The sequence below is a fragment of the Lichenostomus cassidix genome, chromosome 3 (genome assembly GCF_008360975.1).
Source record: "Lichenostomus cassidix isolate B80296 chromosome 3, HeHo_3.0, whole genome shotgun sequence".
Taxonomy (NCBI): Eukaryota; Metazoa; Chordata; class Aves; order Passeriformes; family Meliphagidae; genus Lichenostomus; species Lichenostomus cassidix.
Window position 1 is genome coordinate 27,063,083 of NC_139483.1, and position 24,440 is coordinate 27,087,522.

Consider the following 24,440-nt stretch of genomic DNA (forward strand, 5'->3'; position numbering starts at 1 on the left):
GATATATAAAATTTACACCACATTCAGCAAACACCGATGAATGGTCAGGGACAACATTGTTATTCAGAAACCTGGTTTATCAACCAACTTGGAAAAAAACAAGGAACATGAACCCTTGGATCAACTTCTTATTGTGATACCAGTTTTCCATGCTCCTGCTATTTTTAATGATGAGTAGGTGTATTTATGTAGGATAAAAGAGTAAACTGAGTTTTAACTTGCTCTCCCCTGAAGTATAACCTAAGTCTACGGAGCAGCACTGTATCGGAAAGAAATTGGGCCAGAGTGCATCTAAGAACTGAACTTCATTTGTATAAACAAACAAGCTTTATTTACAGTATTCCTTCATAAAATCCCAGGCTTCAAGTCTGCATGTTCTTTAAAGACTCCATTTATGTACACTTGAATGCCTTTTTAAGCAAAAAGGCAAGAAAGCTTTCCCATGGAAACTGCACAGAGATGTTTTACTTCACACGTACACCACAAACAAGGCTGCTAACTTTCCATAATTTACTGTATTTTCTTAGGCTTGCCATTGTATTTTGGGACTAAATCTTTTGGAGAAGCTGCTTACGCAGGAGGCCACAGACATATAAATAAATGACCTAAAAGAGACAAAGCCTGAGATACCAACTGAGAGGAAATGGCATCTCAGCAGCTTGTAAGAAAATGTTAATGTTTTTTGTTTCCCTGTTTCTAGCTGGAGGAACAGGTTAAAATTTTGTGTTAGTTGAGAAACAAGCAATCTGAAGGCAATTGGAATCACATTATTAAATCATGACTTGATTGGTCCTTCAGAATTAAATAAAGCCAGAGGGCAATCCCTGGGCTAGGACAATAGCAAGCTTCAGTTACCAGATGCTATCTCTCAGTGAGGAATCTAAGTCAGGGCTGCAAAGGAGCCCATGGATTTTAAAATCTGTCTAAGAGGACACAGAAAAAGAGAGCTTGACTTCATGAACTTTATCAGACAGACATAAATTGGTCCAGTTGCTCCAGCAAGAACATGAGCAGTTCTTCTCTCCGAATAAAAAACATCCAGCTAAACTGATATTCTGATTTGTGAATTTGCCTTTTAGATTTAGTTATTATGTCTCTAGGTGTGAATGCCTACAATCTACTTTTACATGTATGCATTTTAGGGGACTAATTTTGCTCCTACCTGTAGTTACTACCGCTTGTCTCAAGGCTCCAGCAAAGGGTTAAGTACTAACTTCAAAAGAGATGCCTAATTCTGCTGGGGGCCACAGAGATAAGCAAGGATACCAAGACTTTCAAGTTTAGTCCCTGCATTGAAGAAACAGGATGGGCCCCCCCTTTTGGAAAAAAAAATAACAACCCACACCAGAACAACCTTGGGAGAAGGCTGGGCACAGAATCAAAGTCCCCTTGGAATGAACTGAAGACAGCTCTGCCCATGAGTAAGGAGGCTGTGTTGAGCTGCTGGAAAGAGAGACAAGGCTTGCCAAAACCGAGGATGAAGAAATCTGTGACTGATGCCATTTCAAACTTGATGATGCTTCTACATCATCTAGTTGGTGCAAGAGCAAGCAAAATCTGTCCTTGATGGCGTCTTCAGCCCCAGTGAGGAAGATAGGGTATGCTGATCTCTGAAGTCTGAGAAGAAGGGTGGAGAATTTGGTCAGATACTGGAACATCAAGTGGGAGATCCTGTGGCCCTACAGCAAAGGCCAGGAAGATAAACAGAGATGTTTTGTCTTGAAGAATGCTAAGCACTTGGGAGACCATTTTGCTAAGAGGGAAAATACTATATATAAGCAAAACCTAATTGACAGTATTTAGAAACACAAACAAGTTGTCTCTGATTTAACCAGGACTAAATTTACTTCAGCTGAGCAGAATGACATTGTTTCTAAAGGGTAAATCACATATCCTTTTTTTCTGTTTTTAATTGGGAAGTTCTTGTGTGGTGTCTGAACTAACATTTTTAATCAGAATACTTTCTTACATATCAAAATATATTCCCATATACATGGTCCATAACATGTCTATGATAAAAATAAGGTAGAATAAGAAGTTATTTGGTTGTGTTGAAACACACTAACCTATTCTAAGAAGCCCCAGCAAATATTTTAAACACTGTTTACATAAGATGTTCAATTGTGTTATAAATCTTTCTTAAAATATGCTCACACGTATCATAACATCATACTTTTCTTGATACAGATTTATTTATGGTACCTACTCAGGAATCACTAGCTGTTCCTGCAAGCGAAGCGCTTTTAACTGGAGCAGCTCCTCTGTCTCTTTGCAGCTCAATGATTGCTATTTCAGACATCTCAGCACACTGTCTTCCCCCGCTTCTCATCATCCCTCTCATATTACGTATCCAGTGTAAAACTTAAATGCAGAGGCTCAAACGCAAGAGTGAATAACCTCACCAAACGTACATGTGATAGTAAGTGTACACATTTAGTGCTTTTTAAGAGAACTGTTGTAAATTTCAAGTGCAGGGCAGAGAAGTCCATTTGTATACACCCACTCATAAGTGAATGCACTTAGCAGAAAGCACATAGGTACTTGTAAGCTTTCAGCTACAAAAGAAATGCATTTTGTTGTATGGTCATAAAAAAAGCCACGGTAATGCTTCCAGTTATTGTTTCTTCTTCTTCTTTTTAATAAGCAAAATACTCATTCTGCTAGAGAAAAGAAGAAAGCCCACACCCACCCACCCACCCACAAAAAAAAATCATACTTGTTCAAGAAATGGTGCTCCTATAAACAATATGGTGGCAAAACCAAATACAAGCAAAAATATTTTTATTACAATGCATCAAAATCCATAATCAAATGTTACTTGATGTTGTCCACAGAATTTAAATTATTATAAAAATCTACAAATGCATCAGTCAGTTGCTGTTTGCTTCCATCATTTCCAAATTACAGTCTGACCATGCCACTCATTTGATTTACTCAGCCTGAACTATTTTTTTCAACTCTTCTTTATGCATATTTGCTGATTTAATTTAATCTTCTGACTGTCATTTAAAATGTTCATCCCAATATGCCTTGTGATTTATGCAGTTTGATGCTTTTACGTGCTGAACAACTGATAATCAGCCTGCTTATATCGCTCGCTGTTCTAACACTTTTACACTTTGCAAAATCAAAATACTGCAGCAAGGCTGCTGCCCATATAGTCCAATTCAGGTAAAATCTGTTCTGCTTCATGAGAAGACAGGAACAATATCTAGCTTTGGGGGAACCACTGCCTATGGCAGCTTGCCTTTGCAATGGAACCTCTCTGTGAGGCTGCCTGGTCATAGGGATACTCAGAGAGAAGAGGTCTCTCCTCAGCCCAAAACAAGGGCTTGCAGAAAAAATGTAGAGGAAGGAGACAGAGACTCTTTGTTTCCATCCAACAAAAAAGCAATAAAGCAAGAGATATTCAGATTTTCAGATAACTTTCTCAAGATCTGATAACAGTGCCTCCTGAGCTGGAATGGTGGTTTGCTTTACCTCCTCCTGCTCTTCTGTGTCTTTTTATTACAGCCTAATTCCATATCTTTCAGGTTTTTCTTCCTTGCTCTCTCCATCTCACATGCTTCCCTTCAGGGTCCCCTCAACACCCACACAAGCTCAGGGAGTTACCTTGACTGACTCTACCATGCAGGTTACTCCTGCTGGGGGCTATCTCATCTACTTAGGCTGGAAGTTCTCTGGAGCAGAGATTGTCACCACCCTGTGCCAATACAAAGCCTAGCAGAAAGAGCCTTCTTTAGTTCAGTCCTCTGGCACTAATGTAATAAGCATGATTAGCAAAGTATCTGTCTACACTCATCTACAGGAACACCAGGACTGTATGAGAAGACAAACAGGTTCAGCTTTTGTAATGCTGGAAATGTACAGTTATATCCATGAAATTTCCACCCACAAAGACCATGTAGCAAATAGAATATTCAGTAGGAAACAGCAATCTGACTTACTTTGCTCTCTTGGCCATTTCATTGCCATCCCATCGGGGGCTGTATGGGTAATTCTTCTGGGCCTGGGAGTACAGCTGGCCACTGTTAGTGAAGTGGTAGACGGACTGAAATGTTAGGGTTGGCTGGTCTCGAGGAAAGTACAGGGGTAGGTCAACTGTAATTGAAAAAGAAAAAAAAGTCATAAAAACTTATCAGTGTATTTTTTCCTTTTTTCTTACTGGAAATATATCAGACTATTTCATTTGTTTATAGGTGAAGAAAAGGAGAACCTGATGGTTAGCTCTAAAACATCCTTCTGCATTTCTTATAAGTAATGATTTCAACTCATTGCTGTGTGGGTCACTTTGCTTTACCAAAACACTTCTGTAAAGTACATGATTTAAAAAAAGTTTAGCTATGTTAATCATAAATTTTCACTACAATTATTTTGTTATTTAAAAAAACCCCAAAACTTTTATAGTGAAATCTCCCCTTTCAAAAATTCGCAAAATACATTCTGTTATGCCTTCCATTCAAAAAACAAATTCATCTTTATCTGCTTTAACCAATACATTTTAGTGTCTCTATGGATATCAAAAGTATTATCATTATCATTTTACATCTGTCTGTGTCCTAAAGTGGTCAAATGATTTGATATAGAATGTAGAAAGGTTCTATCACATGAGCTGGAAAAGATTTCAACTTGCTGTCATCTGCTAGACAAGAAAACACCCACAAAACCAAAAACACACTGCAAAGTCATTAATACCCAAAATATCTCACTAAAAATAAAAATCAGAACCTCTTAGTTCCCTTTGCTTATCACTGTCTTATGATCAGTTAGGTCTGGTGGAACAATAAAATAGTCTACAGCAGTTAGAAACTGTATGTTTTCATGGCCAGAACTGCTTTTTAACTTAACTTTTTAATTGTTAGAATTGTAGTTTGTATTTTCTTGGTCTACTTTTTATTTCAGGAGGCTTCAGAAATCTGTAGTTAAATTGAGTTATGACAACAGACTTGAATTACTGATATTAAATGTCTAATCTAACACCCAAATTAACAGAAGAATGTGCATTTCTTTTAAAGGTGTAGGCTTCATTTATAAAGCATCTACAACTGTACTTTTTGCTATCCTCCAAATCACATTTTTGAAATCCTGCACAGTGAAAGAACACTGCAATGGAATTGTACTTTAAATACTTCCAGAAATTCCAGCACTTCCTATGAAATCTCTGCTCACAGACTGAGATATCAGTGTAAGACAGGTTTTATTTTCCAAATTCCGTGCTATCATCCTGCTAGTTCCTTCATTTTTCGGTTTATCTATCACATCTAAACACTCAGATGTGCATCAGCTACACTGTATCTCCCTTTTCCCCAAACTACCCTCCAAGCCCTAGGAGTAAAGGCCTTTGCAGCCATGAAATACACTAAATCCAATGTGCTATTCCAGCCATAGTCCCAAAATACACCAAATCCTGCCAGGAGGACAGCGCTTGCTCAGTTCATGACCCATGTCTGAGCCACACGTGACAACTCCCAGACTCTGGGTGACTCAGCCCACACAGCAGCTTCCAGCAGATATTAAAGCCGTAACGACATGGGCAGAGTTCTGCTAATTTGAGGGCAGATCACCGCCTTAACAAAGGTTAGATTCAAAGATTGCTCTGTCGAATTCCTCTTTATGATGTGATTACTAAATAATAACCCTGAAAAACATTGGTGTAATGTGGCCATTTATCAGCAAGCAAGCTGTCTCCTCCCCTCACAAATGGTCTGTGTGCCTTGGCTTCTGAAGGACTCCACCATGGAAAAGAGTAAAGAAACAAGGAGACTGATTCTCTGTTTTAATGTTATAAATATACTACTTCAGCTCACAGTACTTAAACTCTTTCTCTAGTGCATCTTTTTCCTTCTTAAGTACCAACTCCTTAACAGAAACTAAGTCTGTATACTTTTCTATTTTATCACTGTGTGAGATGAATAACAAACTTTTGCAAAGCATGCAAGTAATAGTTTACTCCTTGTACTTAACTTTTTAGTTGAGAATTTCTAACTTCTATTAACTTTCCCTGCAAAACTCCCATCTACATAATAGGGGCAAACGGCAACAATTTTTTCCCTGTTACCTAAAACTAAAGGTTGGCTCTTTAGACAAAGTATCTAGAAATGCTGTTAAAAATAGATAATCAAGGCAGTGCTCTCACTGCAGTGACACCTGCATTTGTTATGAGGAGATGGCACCAAAATATATTCTATTAACCAAAACCTGTGTAAGAATTTTCCGGAATTACTTACATTATAAACTGACCACATAAATCAGATAATCAAAGTAAATTCAAAATTGTGCATCCCATATCTGGACAAGAGCAGTATTACCCTGAACTGCAAGTAGAGTTTTGAAAAATTTAACCTGCCTTTTGATTTATGACACTACCTTTCATCTAAAATTGCCAGACTTCCAGTTTTCTAACCCAAGTGTTTCCTTAATACAAGGTGTGGACGAAGCCAGACCAAGCAAAAAAACCTGTCCCTAATTCTGGAACACAACCACACCTAAAAGACCAGTAAACAGGAAATAGCCTTGAGTTTAAAGTGTTATACTTATCTCAAGGTAGCCAGCTATTATTTCAGCAATAGGAAAGGAAGGCAAGAACTTGCTTCCGTCCAGTGGATGCCTGTCCATTGACACTCTCAGTGCACAGAATGAAAAAAAATAAGCAAATACCATTGGTAATTAATGCTGGCGAGGTGTGTTGGACATGAAAGGTCAAATTCTGTTCATAGTCACACACGGCTTGCTAGAGAAAATTTTTCTTTTTACCTGGTCATGTGTAGGCAGTCTGACTCTCAATCTGTACGTTAATACAAAATCAGATCTGCCTTCATGCAATACCTAAGGTGACAAAGGTGTTGCTGTAATTACATGCAAGACAACATTCACACTTTGCCACAAAAAATGCATTGCAGTTAAAAACAACACATCAGTGTTGTAAATTAACACCTGAACTAGGCAAACTGTAAAAGCCTGTGTTGGTTTGACATGCTAGTTACCTAAGAACTACAAAAACGTATTCATGTCGAATACAAGTACTATTTCCAAATAACAGCTGACTCACAAAGTACCCTGGTGATATGTCTGCAGAAAATAAGCAGATGACTCATGTCTGTAAATTCCTGAAAGTACCAATAGACCCCTTGCTTAGTCATCTTTCGCTTGGATGCTGGGTTCACGAGCTCTGTAAACTATAATGAGAGATCTAGCTCTTAGTAGGACTCTCTCTCCTTTTTTCCTCTCTTCTAAACAGTGCAAATTATCTCCCTAAAAATAACTTCATCTGCGTAAGTGAGTCACTTCAACTAGCAAGCTTATACAAGTCATGCAGTTAAGCAGTAATATTTGGTTATGAAGGTAAAAATGCTGCTGTCAAACTCAGATTTAAAATGAAAATTATGTCAGAGGAAGTCCCATTTACCCCTTCTCTTGCAGAAATAGAAACATTTCCTTTGGAAAATTTAAACAATTAGCTCATTCAGGAAAGTAAAACTTTCTCATTTAGTTCCACGCTCAAAGTAATTTAATCCTGATGATTTCTTACTTTGGCTCTTCTAAGCATCACACTGTTAATGTAAGAGGAACTCAAAGAAGTAGACTGGAGAAAGAAGCCAGTAAAACACTGCTTTCTCCTACATTACAACTGACAGATCATTTTTTAAAAGTCAATTTTTAGACAGCCGTAGTGTGGGGAAAAACATATCTTTATGCAAGCTCTACATGAGCAGAACTTGGAGGGCTGTTTATGGGTAATTAAGCATTGAGTAAATTCTTCACTGATTGAACCCTAATTTTCCCACACAGTTCATAAGAAAGCTAAAGAAAAAGGACTTGCTTGTTGAGAATGAGTCATGTTGCAAAGAAACTTAATTACAGTTTATAAATAGTTGAAGTTGCTCTCTTTTTGAAACATAAGAAACTATCTGGAAGTAATACACAAATTTCCTTCTCTTGACTTAGTTAGTATTTAATGCATACATATATTCAAAACATAGTTATCTTAAGGCCAAAATCTTGGTTTATTAATGACTAAGAAACTGTGCGATGCATCTTTAAGGTTGAATTGTTCATTTTCTTAAAAAACAGCAATCTGAGGCCTGGAACAGGTTACTTAGTTTGTTAAGCTTATGTCAACAACTACAGAGTTGATTTTGCCTATCTTATTAACTTTAAAATAGTATCTTTAGCATCTAATTTTACAACTTGTTCAACAGGATATGAAATGGAATGGAATGTCTCAGAAAAAGCAGGTACCAATGCTGCTGCAGGTTTTCTGAAGGAAAAATGCTCAGAAGAAAAGGGCAGGTTTACCACAGTGCCCTGCTCTCCACCTTCAAGCACTGGAGAAAGAAGATGGGAACCAAAACCATGCTAGAAATGCATGCTGACCATTAAAATATTTCAAAGTACTTATATGATAACATTTAGAGAATTTTCCATATACTCTTCCCCTGTTCTAGGGAAAAGATTTATTTATCCTTTGTATGGCACTGGATAAATCTAGATATTTGTTTTCACAAAAGCCAGCTCACTGAATTCATAATTTTAATGCTCAGATGCTACTGTATTGGTTATCTTACTAACCTTTGGGATGCTTGAATTTGTAGCAGTTTATCAAAACCTGGAATTTGTTTTGGACTCATGAACACTGGCTGATCTGGATATTTTATTGTTGAGATTTCTACTTCTACAAGATTTCATGGCCTGCACAACCTTAATTCAATCTAAACTTGCTTTATGGAGCAGCCTTCAAACAGAAGATATCACAGTATAGTATTGTTTCCCGCTCTAAACAGTCCTAGGCTGCACAGAGTTGGCCAAAGGAGACACTGTTCTGGCTTGCTCCATCTGACAGACCCTATCCCTCTGCATTTATTTACTGCACAACACTGAAGTCTTGCTCCAATTAAATCTGTTCATTTCTGCATGAGCTTTTCAAGATGATGATTCTGATCATCATAAGAATGACATTAGCTACACAAAATATTTAAAAATAGTTTCACAGCACATTAATGAGTTGAGAGGCTCCTCAGTTCTGATCTGATTCCAGATCAGGCACAAGGAATGAAGGAACAAGGAAAGAACAGTCAACCTGTCTACTGATGCTGAGAACCAGCCTGTGAGATGCAATTCTTCTGAGACTTAACAGTAAATGATACTTTATACAGCCAAACTCAACTCCTTCTAATGCTGACTGCCATAGTAGGTACTTTGGAACCAATGATTACTGCACACGTGAAAAGTTCTGTTTAAATTATTTCACCAGAAAAACAAGAAGGACATGGCAAACTCAAATCTCCAGAGAACACTGAAGAATCTTAGCCTGACACTATCTGTTCTCTTCCCGAAATTCCCTGACTCACTCCTTACTTATCATCCAGCTTTGGCGAGAGACTGCTTCTGCACTCAAGTACTTCTGATGAAGTAAGTAATGGAAACAGGAAACACATATTCCAAGCTCCAGAACTGCATTTCTGTCTCCTATTAGTACATATTCATCATCTTTCTGCTTGTTCTTTTTTTGGTTCACTGAATTTCACATTCTCTCTGCCTTACTTGCAATTGAGCTCACACTGCCGGGAAAAATAGCGGATTTGAATGCACTGCCTCAAACTAAAAAGTTCCTTGAACCCATAGCTGTGCAGTTTTCATGTGAATTTACACTGTAACTTGGTGGCAACACATATACTGTATTATATAGTATCACTTATGCATCTTGCAAGCTCTATTTTAAAAGTAAATTTCTACTAGATTTTCTGACATGGCTTCTCCTATGAGAAAGCTGTTTCAGACAGCCTGTACAATGGATGAAAAATCTTCACCTAACTTCAAGGGAAAAGAGATGTCTTCAGTTTTTACATAACAATTCCAGTGCAGAAGGCCTTTCAGGAATCATATTGATCACTGTACCTATAGAGAAACCTGAACAGATTCAGCCACAAAGCATTTTGGGGACTGTAGTGTCTAGCACAAAGCTCCATAGGGCAGGATTTCAGGCTATTTTGCCTAGTGAATCTTTCCTTGACTCGTGTGTGCTGAAGGCCTTTAGCCTACATTCTGCTGGCAAAAAATGAAAGAGGGAACTTGGCGCAAAACACACAAAGTATTACTGAATGCCACAGCTATCCTGCTTTGGTGTGTGATGATTTATTCTTGCAAGAATGAGAGAGCAAGGATGACAAATAACATATCAATGGCATTAGTGGGAGACTTAAGGTTAAAGAGAGCGCAGTCACAGGAATTTGAATTTGTTAAACATTATTAGAGCTGACATCGCTTCTGGAGAAAAACAGGTTCTTTGCAGGAAGATGCTATTTTGAAATCAACATTTCAAAATTTCAAATCTGAAGGGAAAAGCTGTTTATGGAATTTTAGCTGAGACACTTATGGCATTTTGGGTGTGTTGGTAATGACAGCTGGTTTTGAAATAATTAGGTCTGCCCTTGCTACGGGAAATATCTACCCCATTGGCAAAGTCAACACTTGTATGGTAAATCAGTCAGATGACTTATGTACAAAATAATTCCAAATAAATACTATGAAAATACAAGCAAATACTCTGAAAAAAGGAAACAACTATTTTTTCCCTAACTGCATCAGATATGAATTAACAGAACATACAATACTAAACAATAAAAGAAACTGCTGTAGGCAAAATGGAAACAATGAATTGTGATGGATTAAACTATTCCGACACATTACAGAGTAGATTTGTTTAATTAGCTCTCTTTGTTTTGGTTTGTTAGTTGGTTTTGTCTGTTTGGGTTTTTTTAAATATAATGTAACCCATTTTTATTCGAGGAGGACTACATGACATTGCTGTATCCACCTTGTGCTTATCCTTCCACTGATAATGGGAACTACAACACAATCTAGGCACCAATGGCAACTAGATTTATGATTAAAATTGTTTTGATTTTCTTTAAACATAGGCATATTATATGGTTGTAAAAATATGCCACATCTTTATAACAACCTGTAACTCTTTATTAAGTACTCTATGCTTCATACAAACCAGCATTTAAAAAAAAATTGATAAAAAAAGTTTACATGACTTAAGTTACAGTCATGTGCTGCAGACAGAGTATCTAATTATTTGTTCAGTTTTACAGAGGAAATAAAAAACATCAAGTCAAGATATTGTTCAAGCAGTTTCAAGCTGTATGATCAAAGACCATGCTAAAGAAATGTAACATAACCTGAAACATCTTAACATCTTCTTGCTTTCAAGTGTCATCGCCCACTCCACTTATGTCATACATTCACTGGACTTCTACAGCAAGACTGGAGTACCTCCTAAAAATATCCTGTGGAATATCTCATAGTCCTATACTGAGCCCATAGAAATGGCATAATGGCCTTACAGGTATTTTCCTTCTCTAATTCCTGTAAACATATTTATCTTAATTAAGAAAAATACTTCTTATTTTTACTTCATCAGCTTCAGCTAGTTACGTGTATTTTGCGCTATTTTTACTTCAAATTCTCAAAGATCTGCATTCCCTCCTCCTTCCGTTTTTATTTCCTTTTATTGTTTCTGCTGTTACAGTTTCTATAGTAACTCTCTAAGTGCTGATGAGATTGATGTTACTAAAAGCTGTCTCTTCATGTGAATTGTCTGAAGCTTGAAACTTAAATACAGTTGCAGTTTTTATGGGTGTAAAAAGCAAGCCATGCCCTTTCTTGGCATTGGCTGGCGATCACTGCAAAAGGTACTCCTCTACTTTCTGAGCAGAGATACACTGCTAACGGCTGAGAAGTTTTACATTACTTTCCAACTGGGCAGAAAGACTTCTAAACCATGTTTTTACCTGAAAAGCAGATGTGCGAAACCATTGTCTTCTCTCACCAACATTTTATTAAGATCATGAGGCTTGCAAATAAGTTGTTTTTCCTGTTTCAAATGCTGCCTGCGATTTGAAAGGAAGCTATTTTACTTCATTTTCACCGGTGATCAGTGTGACATTATCCTGCAGGTCAAGAGGACCCTTTGCTGACACACCTGCTATCCTGTTCCTTCAACCTTTGCTCCATGAAGGCTTACAGCTTGCACATCCCAACCCAGTGTAATCCTGTCTGACCCAACTAGCCAACTAAGCCACTCTAGAGATTTTTAACTGCAGTACATGCCCTTTGCACCTTCCCACTCCTGAACACTACAATTACCACTTTTATTCTTGAAGCCACCTTACACAGTTCTAAAAGCTTATCCTTCTATTGCTTTTTAATGACCTAAAGAACTACTTGGTGGAACATTTTGTTTTAAGACATGCTTTAGACCACCAGCCATTTTTGGCGGTCTTTTGGGAATGCTTCATTTGAAGATGATGTAAGACAAACCAGCAGGATCACACCCCTAAGCTTCAGGGAGCAGACTTTGAGCTGTTCAGGGATCTTGCTCTTCCCATGGAAGACTCCTATGAGATAATGGTCCTGGTGAGAAGATGGGTCCATGATGACCTCCTCCAAGCTGAAGAACAGTCTACCCTAGTGAGCAGAAAAGCAAACAATAGCAGCAGGATGCCTACATGGATGAGCAAGGAACTCCTGATAAGACTCAAACATAAAAAGTAATCACAGGAGATGTGGACACTCCCTAAGCATTCAGAGACAGGACTGGGAATGTCAAAGCTGACCTGGAATTGAATCTGGCAAGGGGAGTTAAGGACAACAAGATGGGCTGCCACAGGAAGGGCAAAAGGATGACAAGGTAAGATAGGACTGCAGCTGAATGGGGGAGGGGAACTGCTGTCAAAGGAGAGAAGAAAAGCAGCTTAAGCACTCCTTACTTCCCCCATTTAGACATTTATACATGTCTGTGACCAGCTCCATCTCTAAACCAAGGCGTATTTCTTATGATTCCAAAACAAATTATATTTATCTATTTAATAAAAGGTATTCAGCAGTTGCCTTTGTATGCTATTGTTAGGTCACACATGGATTCTTAGAAAAATCTTATTTTGGTGACAAAGTAATTGTCATTGTGTAGAAAGAGGAGAGAGATTGGGAAGAATGACTCAGAAAATGCTTCTTACTTTGATGCAGCATTTATTTCTAGAAATTTCATATCTCTAATAATCCTGCATTGTTCTGTATCATCCTGCTTCTTTTCTGAAAGCATTGCCTGGTATTGAACCCAGGACTCATCCATGAAACTCCTGCTCATCATCTCCTTTCTGGACAGAAAACAAGATATTTGCTTTCTACTTGCTACTGTGAGCAATTTTGAACTTGCTGTATTTCACACCTTTAATGCAGTTCTCATCTTAGAGAAAAACTATGTGTGAGTTACCAAAGCATGCAGACACTAAGCAGACATGGAGTGAGAAGAATAAGCACCACAACCTGCACTCAAGTCCTGCCCCTGTCAATTACTTTTTGTGACCTAATTACTTCTTTTCAAAAATTGAACGGATAAAATAGAATTATATCCTTTTTCCATGCCAGGTACCTTTTCTGAGAATTTTAGTTATATGTCATACACTTGAGCACATATTAGTCCTACTCCATATATATATATATGTATCAAATAAGAAAAATCAACAGTTCACTTTTCTGAAAAGTGCAATTTTGTAAGAAGTTATTACAAAACCTTTCAGTCCATTTGTTAAAGTGCTTGTAGTTGCTGGAAGAACGTCAAATAATGTCTGCAGCAATATACTACAGTTTTAAAAGTCTGGCAAATATATGCATTTCTCAGAAATTAAAAAAGTAATATCCACAGCAAAATGATATTTTAGAACACCCTGCCAGTCCACCCACATCAGGCCATCTATAAGATTCTTATAAAGCCTAATTTGTATCACAACTGTTGTTTCCTGTTTTTTTCTGTCCATAGCAAGTTTTATGAACTGCCTGCTGTCCATTCTCCCTTTTTCTGCAATTACAAATAGGAAGTGACAACTAGATTATACTGAGCGACATGAAAACAAAATGAACACAGGGAAACAGAAAAAGAGGAAAAAAGCCCCCACTTTTCAGGTTCACTTGCATCCATTATGAATACCTATATAAAAAAAAATCTCACTTGGCTCACGTACAAGTAAATACCCAGAGTGGAATCAAAGGAACAAAATGTTTAAAGTACTCTTAGTGTCAAAAATAAAATTACTAGTTTTCAATAAAAATTTCAAACTAAATCTAGTTGGCAGTATCCCTTAGAAATAAAAGAGAAAATTATGCCATGGAGAAAAATGATCAGCAAAAGACTCATTTATTTTCCAAATGCTACAATTGAGTCCTGTGATTAGCGCCTGTCTATGCCCCTGCCTAGTTTAGTGCAGAGCCCGATGCCTGTGACTCAGGCTACTTTTCCATCACACTGCCTGATCCACAGCACTGCAGTTTACCTGCAGTTTTCATTGACTTCAGTAAGCAAGACACACTTCACTACAAAGGAAATGTCACAGAAAATGCTCTCGTTTGAGTGACTGAAACAGTGTACAAAGTTTAGAAGAAACCCCATGTGCTCAGGGTATATTTTGCTGTAGGTAGAACATGCTTTCAGGAACTCTCAAGACCAGATTCAAAGAAATACATGGAGCCAACTAAAAGTACTGAGTCAGAGGAGAAGTCTGCTACAGGAAGGACACTTCTCTGCTTATTCCCAAGGACAAGACCCAAATGGCTTTTTACTTTCTCCAGCCACTTTTACATCACTGGGGCTTTGTTAAATCTCCAGTTTCTTATTTAAGAATGAAATTACTTAAATGAAATAGCCTTATACAATATTTGCAGACTGTTTTAATCAGTGTTAAACTTCTCATTCTAGACTCTTCATTCATTCATTTTGGTAGCATTTGCCATCCCTTGAAATATTATTCAGTGAAACAAAATATTTTTAGTTTAATGTTTGTCTTTTTCAAGACATTTTAAACAACCACTAACACAAGCAATGTTTCATTCACTACTGCAAACTGGTCCAGCTTCTGTCAATCTCTTTAGAACTGATAACCTAAAAATCTTGCAAGATAAAGATTAATCTTTGAAAAACCCAAATACAGGTTGCTTCGGGGTTCTACTTTCGTGTTTATACCAATAACTCTACTTAATTCTTAATTATGCACAGATGGTGTAATGTGTGTTTTTATCTAATATAGATCTGGTTATAGCATCAATGGCTGGACTCAATCTTAAAGGTCTTTTCCAACCTAAATGATTTATATATGGTATAGTACATAGACTGTATACAGGAACAAGAATATGAGGAAATACCTGTCTCCAAAAAGTAATCACAGCTGATTTATAAACAAGAAGAGAAAGTCTATTGAAGAGTGAGCTGTCTATTGAAGTTTACTTACAAAGCTTCATACTGAGGCTTACTCATAAACAGTATCAGTATCAAAAGCAATAAGCCTGATTAACGATTTCCTTTCCCATGTGGATGCATGAACTTCTCTAAATGTTTATTTCTTCTGTCCTATATTTGAATGCACTTGATTAATTCTTAAAACTAAACCACTAAAGAAACAGTTCCTTTGACTAGTCTTTGATCTTTTATAATAACTCCAGCAGCTTTATTAGTCTAATGATTAAGTCTGCAACTAGGTAGCTCTTTGGTGTTTTAAGGTAGAGTGGGTAATCTCTGCTTCTCATTCTATAACTACAGCACCAATCAATTTTTTTTTAACATGTGTGAAGTTGTTTTAAGGATATTTGACTTCGGCAATTCAGAACTATTTTTCTGTTTCTCTCCTCTCTAACCCAGTTAACTCAATAGAACTATTCTGAATAATTTCACCTTACTTCTAATTTTTTTTGCTTCCTAGTGTCCAAACAAGTTTGTAACTCTGAATGCAAACAGTTGCAAAACAATGCCAAAGTTATTTTTGAGACCTCTGAATCCCTCTTCTAAAGGAAATACGATGTATGTTAGCGTTTATAAATCTCACAATATCAAACCTAGAATTTTGACCAAAATTTAGATGCCAATAAAATTTACTATGGTTCCTTTCATGTGATTTGCCACAGCTTGCTGTATACTGACCTATTTATCCTCCCAGAATACTTTATCTACATACTATAGTAAATATATAAAGTAGAACAGTTTCCAACTTATTGCTATCTCTCCCAGACATTTTATTAGACGCTTGCTAAATACTCAACCATAATATACATAGTTATGTCAGTGGTTAAGAGATGAAAGCCTACATTACTTCACTCAGGAAATGAAGTGCAGGTTTCGGTCCTTTCATTGCAATATCCTTCAGTGCATGGAACAGAAATGCTTTTGCAGTGAATTGTTCAACAAGTGAGTGATGCAACGGCATACACAGCTAAGCCACGGTATGATTTCTAAGGCCACAGGGTTAATACATAGTGATAAACTATTCAGTTATAATTGCAGCTTTCATGCCAGTTTAATTGAACACTATGAATATTACACAGTTAAAACCTGCTCTGTTATTTAGCAGAAATTTGAATTTTGATTCCCTTGAAATCTAAGTGATTCAACATGTATTAAAGTATTATTATCCTGCAGCACAAATCAAATCCACGGGAATTTTAACATTGATTAGATTAACCCAAATATGTTCAGGAGTAATAAAGGTAGGAAATCTTCAAGAAGGCCATACATAAAGAATTGTCATCTCCTAGAAGAGAATGGTCCAGTGACCAATTCTCAATTGTTGACCAACTTGTAGTTGAAATGTAAGTAAAGACTTCATAACGATAACTTAGCCAAAGACAGCAGCTTTAATTCTTTTTTATCTCACAACATAACTAATAACAATATGATGGAAGTGCATTAATTTTAGGTTTGAGATTTCTAGACCTCTTAAGGTCATCAATGTGTGGTAATCTTAGGTGATATAAGGCAAGGGACTGGTGAGCCCATTGTTTATGATCTCCAATACAACACAGGGTGAAGGACTTCTCCGGACAATGGCAACCCCAACTTCCTGCATTAAGAACTCGAGGACAAATTTTTTATGATATCATTAAGACAGCATTAGTTTCCCACACAAAAAGCTAGCCCACAATCAAAAATTATGTAATATGAAAGACTCCAGTGCTAGAATGTTAACAAACACCAATGCTGCAGCTGCCCAGACTGCAATGGCATAATTTTGAACATAAATAAGAAATGTAACAATCAAATCTAAAGAGTAAATTGACTGAATTTCCCCAGATGAAAATATCTTTGATACCTATGAATTTCACCTTACCACAAGGAAAAACAGTAACTGTAACTTAAGGTAAAATGTGAGAGGCAGTATCAAAGACATATTTACTAATTTCCATGTGAAGTAATTCCCATATGTTTAAACAAAGAATGTCTTTTTGAAATCAATATAATAATTATCTAAAAATTTTAAATGACAGCAAACCTAGCTACATTGTTAGGACAGTTTTGCCTATACAGTTTCAGTCAAGGAATAACTTTTGGATCTTAATGACAATATGCTGTTATTTCTTATGTAATATATTTTCTCTACATCAATGTATCTTTACAGTTGTTATCCGTGCATTAATTCCTGACAACTACAGATGATGTTAGTTATTCCAGGGGCCTTACCGCTGACACTTTTGAATGGCCAAGTTACAACAGTGAACCTAATCTTGAGTCAAATTACCAGAAAACTTTACCAGGGCACTTTTCACATTCTGTAAAGGCAACATTTCACTATTGGTGTGCATCCTCTCCCCTTCTCCAAATCCAATTGAGATTTTGTGTCTTCTAAGTCACATCAAAAATAGATTAAGCACTGGATAAAAATAGCTAAAACTTTGAAATTGTTTCCTGTAATTGTACTTTTCCCTTTTGAACTTGTATCTTCAAGAGGATAGACATTTATGCCTGAGGCAAAGTGTTACTCACTGTGAACAAGGAAGCAAAAATCTTTCCACATCAGCAACAGAGTAAGCTTTGTGAATCCTTCTGCATCATATTCCACCACACCACTATCAATAAAAAAACAACAAAAAAGTGAATACAATTTTTACCTTCTAATACTGAATGAAGAATATGTAGATTTTGTATTACATGGATTGTTATTTTTGTTTGTTCAGAAACTTCCAGTATTTGTTTTGTTTATTAACAGTTAAAATTTTCTAGCTAACCGTAAATTAGATTAAACTTTTAATCTTAATAATCTTCTTAATTCTGCTGTGGTATTGGAGGTTCTTACCTAAAGAAAGGCCATTTTCAGTTTAAAATACGCTTTTGAATGGAGACCTACTATCACATCTGCAGTCCTAAATTGATGAAAACCATAGACACACAAATATCCTGTATGTTACTCAAATTAAGATAATTTACTAATTCTGCAGTAAGTAAGAGGGTAAAACTGAAAATAAGCAGGCTGAGAAGAGTTTAAATTTGAAAACTGGAAAGAGTATATATAAAAAATACAAAACATGAGATCATAACAAAAAATTCTATATGGAACACTTGTTCAACAGATGGATTAAAAGTTTCAACCATCACAAGCTGGTATTCTCTAAGTCTCAAGCAGTATCAGAACTCATGAACCACAATGCAGATGTCATGTAATCATAGGCATACCAGGCCATTTCTACAATGTAGCTTTCTCAGAAGAAAAGGAAGTATCTTGTCTTGATAAAGATTGAGCTTACACTGACTTCCTATTCATATGCCCAGTTCAAGTCACTGTTATCTACTTATCATTTTATTAAATTTGGGTGCATGCTAGAAGCCACCTGTTTTCCTGACCTTACTTGAGGGACTCAAATCTCATTGAGATTTGAAGGGCTACTGAATATCCATGTCACTGCCATCATCCCTTGGAAGCAGAAACCCCTCATCACAATTAGATAAGGCTTGGGCTCCTGCTAAAGGCAGACTTTAGGAGGGAAACCAAAGTGCCAACCCTTCACATTGCCAAGGTAGCCCTGATTAATTGATTTTGTCATCATGGCTGTCCACGGACCTTTCATCTGCAGGAATGCAACATGACCCAACAGCCTCTTCTCTTGACAGGCAAAATACTGGTTGGTGGTAGGAACAGCTGGTCTCCCAGTCCTGCCTTTATGCCAAGCAGTGGTTTCTGGCTCTTGAAAGGCTTGGAACCATACCTGCTTCCCCATTTTCCCACCCCAGTCACTTCATATTATTGCAAGACCCCTCAAGCCATTTATTCAGAAACGAATATGTATCTTCTGCACAAGGAGAAAATCCCTACTTTTCCTTTCCCATCATCACCTATTTTCTAGAAAAATCAGATTAGCAAATGGCACAGAAGTGAAATAATGCTGAACTACATTCCAGTACTGCTACAGAGAGACAATGCATACACATCATTCTGTGAAAAATGACTAGATTTCATCTTATCCAGTAGATAATAGCCACACAACCACAGAAAATGTGCAGAAAATGAGTTTTCCCCAAAATATGCTACACTGCTATGGAAAATATGCATTGAAAGAAAACTTACGTTCCAAAGTGACTCAGGAAAGCTGCAATGTACTCTCTTCTCTTATGGTATCCCTGAATAACATATTGTACCTTAAAAAAGAAAGAAAACAAATCCAGAGCTATAAAAAGATTAAAAAAGCCAAAGCCCAGTTTGTCATTTTTTCTTGTTAAGGAAGAGTTGTGTTTGACATGGTAGTACTTCTGAATCCTACATTTATCATGATTTTCCCCAAATAATCCCAAAATGCCTTTAAAACAAGCTCTGGATCTTGCACACAAAATATCTTGTAAAGAAATCTCTTCAATCACTTCTGAGTGAAACTTAGTCTTTCACAATAGATTGAAGCATTGTTTAACTGCACAAGACAAAGACTGAAAGAAAGAAATGCTCAGCCTTGCCTTACTGAAGTTTGAGTAGAAAGCTGTGATAGGCAAATCAGTTATCTGAACTGACAGCAGGCTAAGTGTCAAAATAACATTCTGGTTATAAAGGAGAAGAAAAAATTAAATATCTTTCACAACTGATCTTGGGTGTTTTCTGAAGACTGCACCTTCAACAAACTCTTCTGAACACTAAGCTCTTTCACTGGTTTCGTGCTGACTCAGGGAGCCACCTACTCAAGTGCGAACATCAATTTCTGAGGCATTCTGGGTTTTGAAAGACTTCCATCCTGGCACAGACAAAATCCAACAATACTAAATTTGGAGACTTAAGACAACATTCTCCTTGCACCATGTATATTTTCGTGTTGATTTGAATGGCATTACTTAAGAGAACAGTGTGAACAAGGTTTGACCCATAACAGAACCAATGCATGTGTCATCAGCTGCAAGGACATCTGGCTTACAAGTGGTGACTTAGAAATACTTACAGTATGGTTCTATATGCAATTCCCCATGTAAATTCCTTTGCTTTCCAGAACAAAAAGTAGCATTTTAGGAAGCTTTTTTCCCCCCACCAAAAAGAATAGGAAGAGTATATTCTTGGCTATGGAAATACTATAATTCCTTGGCTGGCAAATGCTTTCCTAAAATTACTGAAAAAGCCTTGATACAACCGCTGTGGAGAACTGTCTTATATAACTTAATGTTAAATTCTATTTATAAACTGAAACATTTAGTTTTATAAAACACTACGATCATTTTGAAGGCTTTGTGTAGGATCTGAAATTATTTTGGGAAGGGGAAAACCTACGATAAGTTTGCTTAAGCGACTTTGTTTAAGGAAGGATAAAAACAGTTCTTTGTACTTGCAGATTTTAAAAACAGAAAGTAATTTTAACAGAAAACCACAACAAAAACAACTTTAATGATAGAGTCCAATATAATTATGGAAACACATTCTGAATAACTTTTTCTAAAAGATAAAATTATTTCCTTCATTTAGACAATTCACAGTAAAAGTAATATACAAATAGGAAGTCTGTAACAGGTAAATTTCTAGATGTTGACCCCTAAGCCCTCTTTTGAAAAATACACTTAAATAATGGAGAAACTTTAAAAATACTATAATAAGTCTTTTTTGTTTAAACAGTAAGCTAACTGGAACACAACTTTTTCAGCAACCTTAAGTAACTAGTACTGTATAAACACCCAAAGAAACTGCTGATTCAGTACATTTGGAGGAAACACCTGAGAATAAAAATCACAGAAAGTACTCAGAACCTACAATGATGACCGGGGTATGAGAACTTGCAACTAGAAAAATGAAATGCAAACTACACATTTGTATTTACTAAAAACCAGTATACTACAATGCAGTGTTGTACAATACAATAACATTTTATCCTAAACCATAACATGTTGCAGTAAGAAAAACACTGCTCCAGGATCTGATCCCAAACTCACTTGTTTACCTAAAAGAGTCATTCTATTCAATTCATTCTATTCATTCTATTCTTAGGTGCTCAGCTCTTATCAAGAAGATATTCCCTGTGTAGTTCAGCCTACGTATGCCTTGCTTAGATAACCTGGCAGAAGAATAACGATGTCTTTGGATGTGCATAAGGGAAAGGAAAACTGATTGTCTGTACCACCTTACCTTGTTTGTTAGCAGCTGGCATACTTGGGGTACATAGTCGATGAGACAACCTCCACCAGGAAAGGCTGGGATGTGAAGGGCAGATGATCCTCCAAGTGCACTAGAATAAGAAGAATTTAACAGTGCATTACATGTACAGTCCCTGGGATTTGAAAATAATTTCTGCACAGTCCTCCTTCCCTATGCTTAAAGTCAGAGGGCCACAAGGAAGTGTATTTTGTGCTGTGGTGATAATGAAAAGTATTGAGTGATACCATCTATAGAAACAGGTCATACCATGATCCACTGTAAATAAACCACTTAAATCAAGAGTATCACTAATGCAAAACATTCTTGCAGGAAATAGCTTTTTCATTGTGAACAGTTCTGTTTCTTAGCCCTCCTCAGTAGGATGTGGAGTACTGTAGTTCAGACATCTTGTTAGTGTGGGAGGAGAGGACTTAAAGTCCTCAACTATTCCAAAAACCACCTTCAGTCAAGTCAGCTAAGAATAAAATAATTGGGACAGAGGAGTAAAAAATGGTCAGATGCAAATATCAGTCACATCATCTACTCCAGTTTTGGACTTCCCAACAGAACACAGATGTTAACCTACTAGATCAAGGGGGTAGTGGGTCAGAAAGACTATCAGGTATATGATGATGTAATGGCGATGTCAAAAGAAATGGCTGTGTTCAGTCTTCAGAGAACACTGCAGACAGGGAATACTGAGGAGGGAAGCTGAATGCATGTTGATGCCTTCAATTACCTAATGGAAAATGATAGAGATGATGGAGTCAGAGACTTCTCTGAAGTGGAGCTCAGAAGCACTCTGTCCTCAGAGGTGCTCAAAGCTCAGCTGGACAACTGAAATGAGCTGGCTCTGCTCTGAGGATAAGCTTGGCCAGATAAGCTCCTTCTTGCCAATCTACATTGGTTGCTGATTATACTCCATGATTCTATGATTTTGTTCAGCCCCAGTAGGAAATAACAAAACCAAGGATATTAACTCTGTCCATGCACATACTGGATATCTGAATGGTAGGAATCCAGATACAAGGTAACTTCAGAGATGTATTTAGGAAGCTTAACCACTTGCCTTATCAAAGGACAGAAGACTGAAGCACACCTGCTATTACTCAGGATAATGGCTTCTTTGGTGTGGAAAGATCTAACACTTATTTAAATCAGGCTGTATAAGGCAACAACTAGATAAAATCCATGCTACTTTCTTCTTGCAGTACTGACCTAAATCTTTCTTTACAGTCCCTTGCCAATCAAAAGGGTACGAATTTGCATTACACACTGTGGATTACATCATTCACTAACCATCCAGAACCTCCTTGGGCACCATTAAAAAGCTTCAAGAGCTAAGTTACTTTGTGTGGCCTCCTGTTTACATGCCGTTTCCATGACAAATTACACCGGCTAGAAAGAAAAGTTCTTCTCTGCAAAATAAGACCCTGATTCTCCAACGGGATCTGGCCTTGTATTTTCCTCAGTACTTGATAAGAAATCATTTTGGTAGGTATAAAGGTCTACAGTCATACATCCCTTTGAAGGAACAGAGCCTACATAAATCAAAAAAATCCCAAACTCATAATGAGGTATATGGAAATCTGCTACTCAGGCAAAACAGTCTGGGTTTAGCAGACTGTTCACCACATGGAACAGTTCTGCAGGTCTGGATTTTGCATATGCAATGATGAAAAAAAAAGCCTTGAGTACACCACAGCTACATAAAAAAACAAACAAACTTTTCCAGCAGAAGTAAGACTCGAATGGGATTTTTTTAAAACAGAATTCAGTTTCCTTGCTGCTACCCTCCTACTAAAATTACTCACATGAGAATATAATTTTGCAACTTGTGGATGATTAAAAGCAGTGAAGTGTGACTATGACATGATTAAAAGTTGGAACATTTCTGAAACAGTAGTTTGTTCTTATAAAGTTGAAAGTATATGGGGTCCATCGATCTTTAACATTAGAGAATGGAAGACTTGCCAGCCTCCCCCTCTCCCAGTATGCTACAAGTGGGTTGTGAACTTTACTTTAAGACCCTGACTTTCAGTTTATTAAACTCCTTAAATATTATGTAAATATATCCATAAAAGCCTCCAATCTCATACACAGAGCAACTGGTACTGTCCATTATGCATCCTGCCTTGCCTCATTTGACAGCAAGTCCAAGCTCCCTTGCAGCATGGACATACCACTGAAGATGCTCAGATGACTACAACAGGAATTACAGGCTTCTCTCTCAGTTACAACAGCAGGTATGAAATTAAGAGTAATCTCTAACAGACTACACATGCAAAAAAAAAAAAAGCTTCCACTTCCATATCATCAACTTACAGTACATCTTCCATACTGAATTATTATGATTTGTGAGTAAGGGCTTCCCATTTTACCTCTATCTGTCTCTTGAAAGTAGCCAACCCCTAAAATCGTGTTGACACAAATGGAAATCCAGCCCTTTTCAAATGAAAAACAGACTGCTAAAAGGTGTGGTTTCTGAGAAAGAGGTCCTTCCACAGAAAGAAGGCTGGAATTTCTAGAATAATTATCCTCTGAAAACAGAATAAAGCTGTACAATATGTAATTTATGTTCTGCAGAAATAATTATGGGTAGGAAAAATTAAGAGTGGACAGGCTTCTTTGTTCCCTCTACTGGGTCAGAGAATCTGCTTATTAAATATTTTAATGAAATACCGCATTTGCTCAGGACCTTGCCACTGACCATCTCAAAGCTGTTTATAAACATTTAGCAATTAAGATTCATCTGCCTTATTAAACTGATATTTACCTTTTATTTTTAAATTTTTAAACATGTAAAGAAGCTATTGCTCAGAGTTCGATTTGACTATGCTGTACTACGATGTCTCTGTTGTATTAAAGGAACCTCACAACCCTGAGACCAGGCAAGAGGCCTTAAAAATTCATCTGACTTATAAAAAACCTGCAACTGAAGAAATAAGAGACTTACACAGTGTCAAAGAAGGACTTGTCAGAGATGAAAAATGGAGACAATTAGGCAGGGGAATGTCACCACACAGC

General features: G+C 37.0%; 1 protein-coding gene across 2 annotated transcripts in view; it reads right to left on the reverse strand.

The window, feature by feature from the left end:
- Positions 1–24,440, reverse strand: part of BABAM2 (BRISC and BRCA1 A complex member 2) — a 162,886-nt gene that overhangs the window by 18,584 nt on the left and 119,862 nt on the right. For both annotated transcript variants that reach the window (XM_085055038.1, XM_085055039.1), the window contains exons 8-11: positions 21,405–21,504; positions 19,383–19,453; positions 17,807–17,889; positions 3,948–4,101 (exon numbers count right to left, since the gene is read on the reverse strand). In XM_085055038.1, the coding sequence (XP_084911164.1) occupies positions 3,948–4,101; positions 17,807–17,889; positions 19,383–19,453; positions 21,405–21,504 (408 nt within the window). The remainder of the gene's footprint in view (positions 1–3,947; positions 4,102–17,806; positions 17,890–19,382; positions 19,454–21,404; positions 21,505–24,440) is intronic.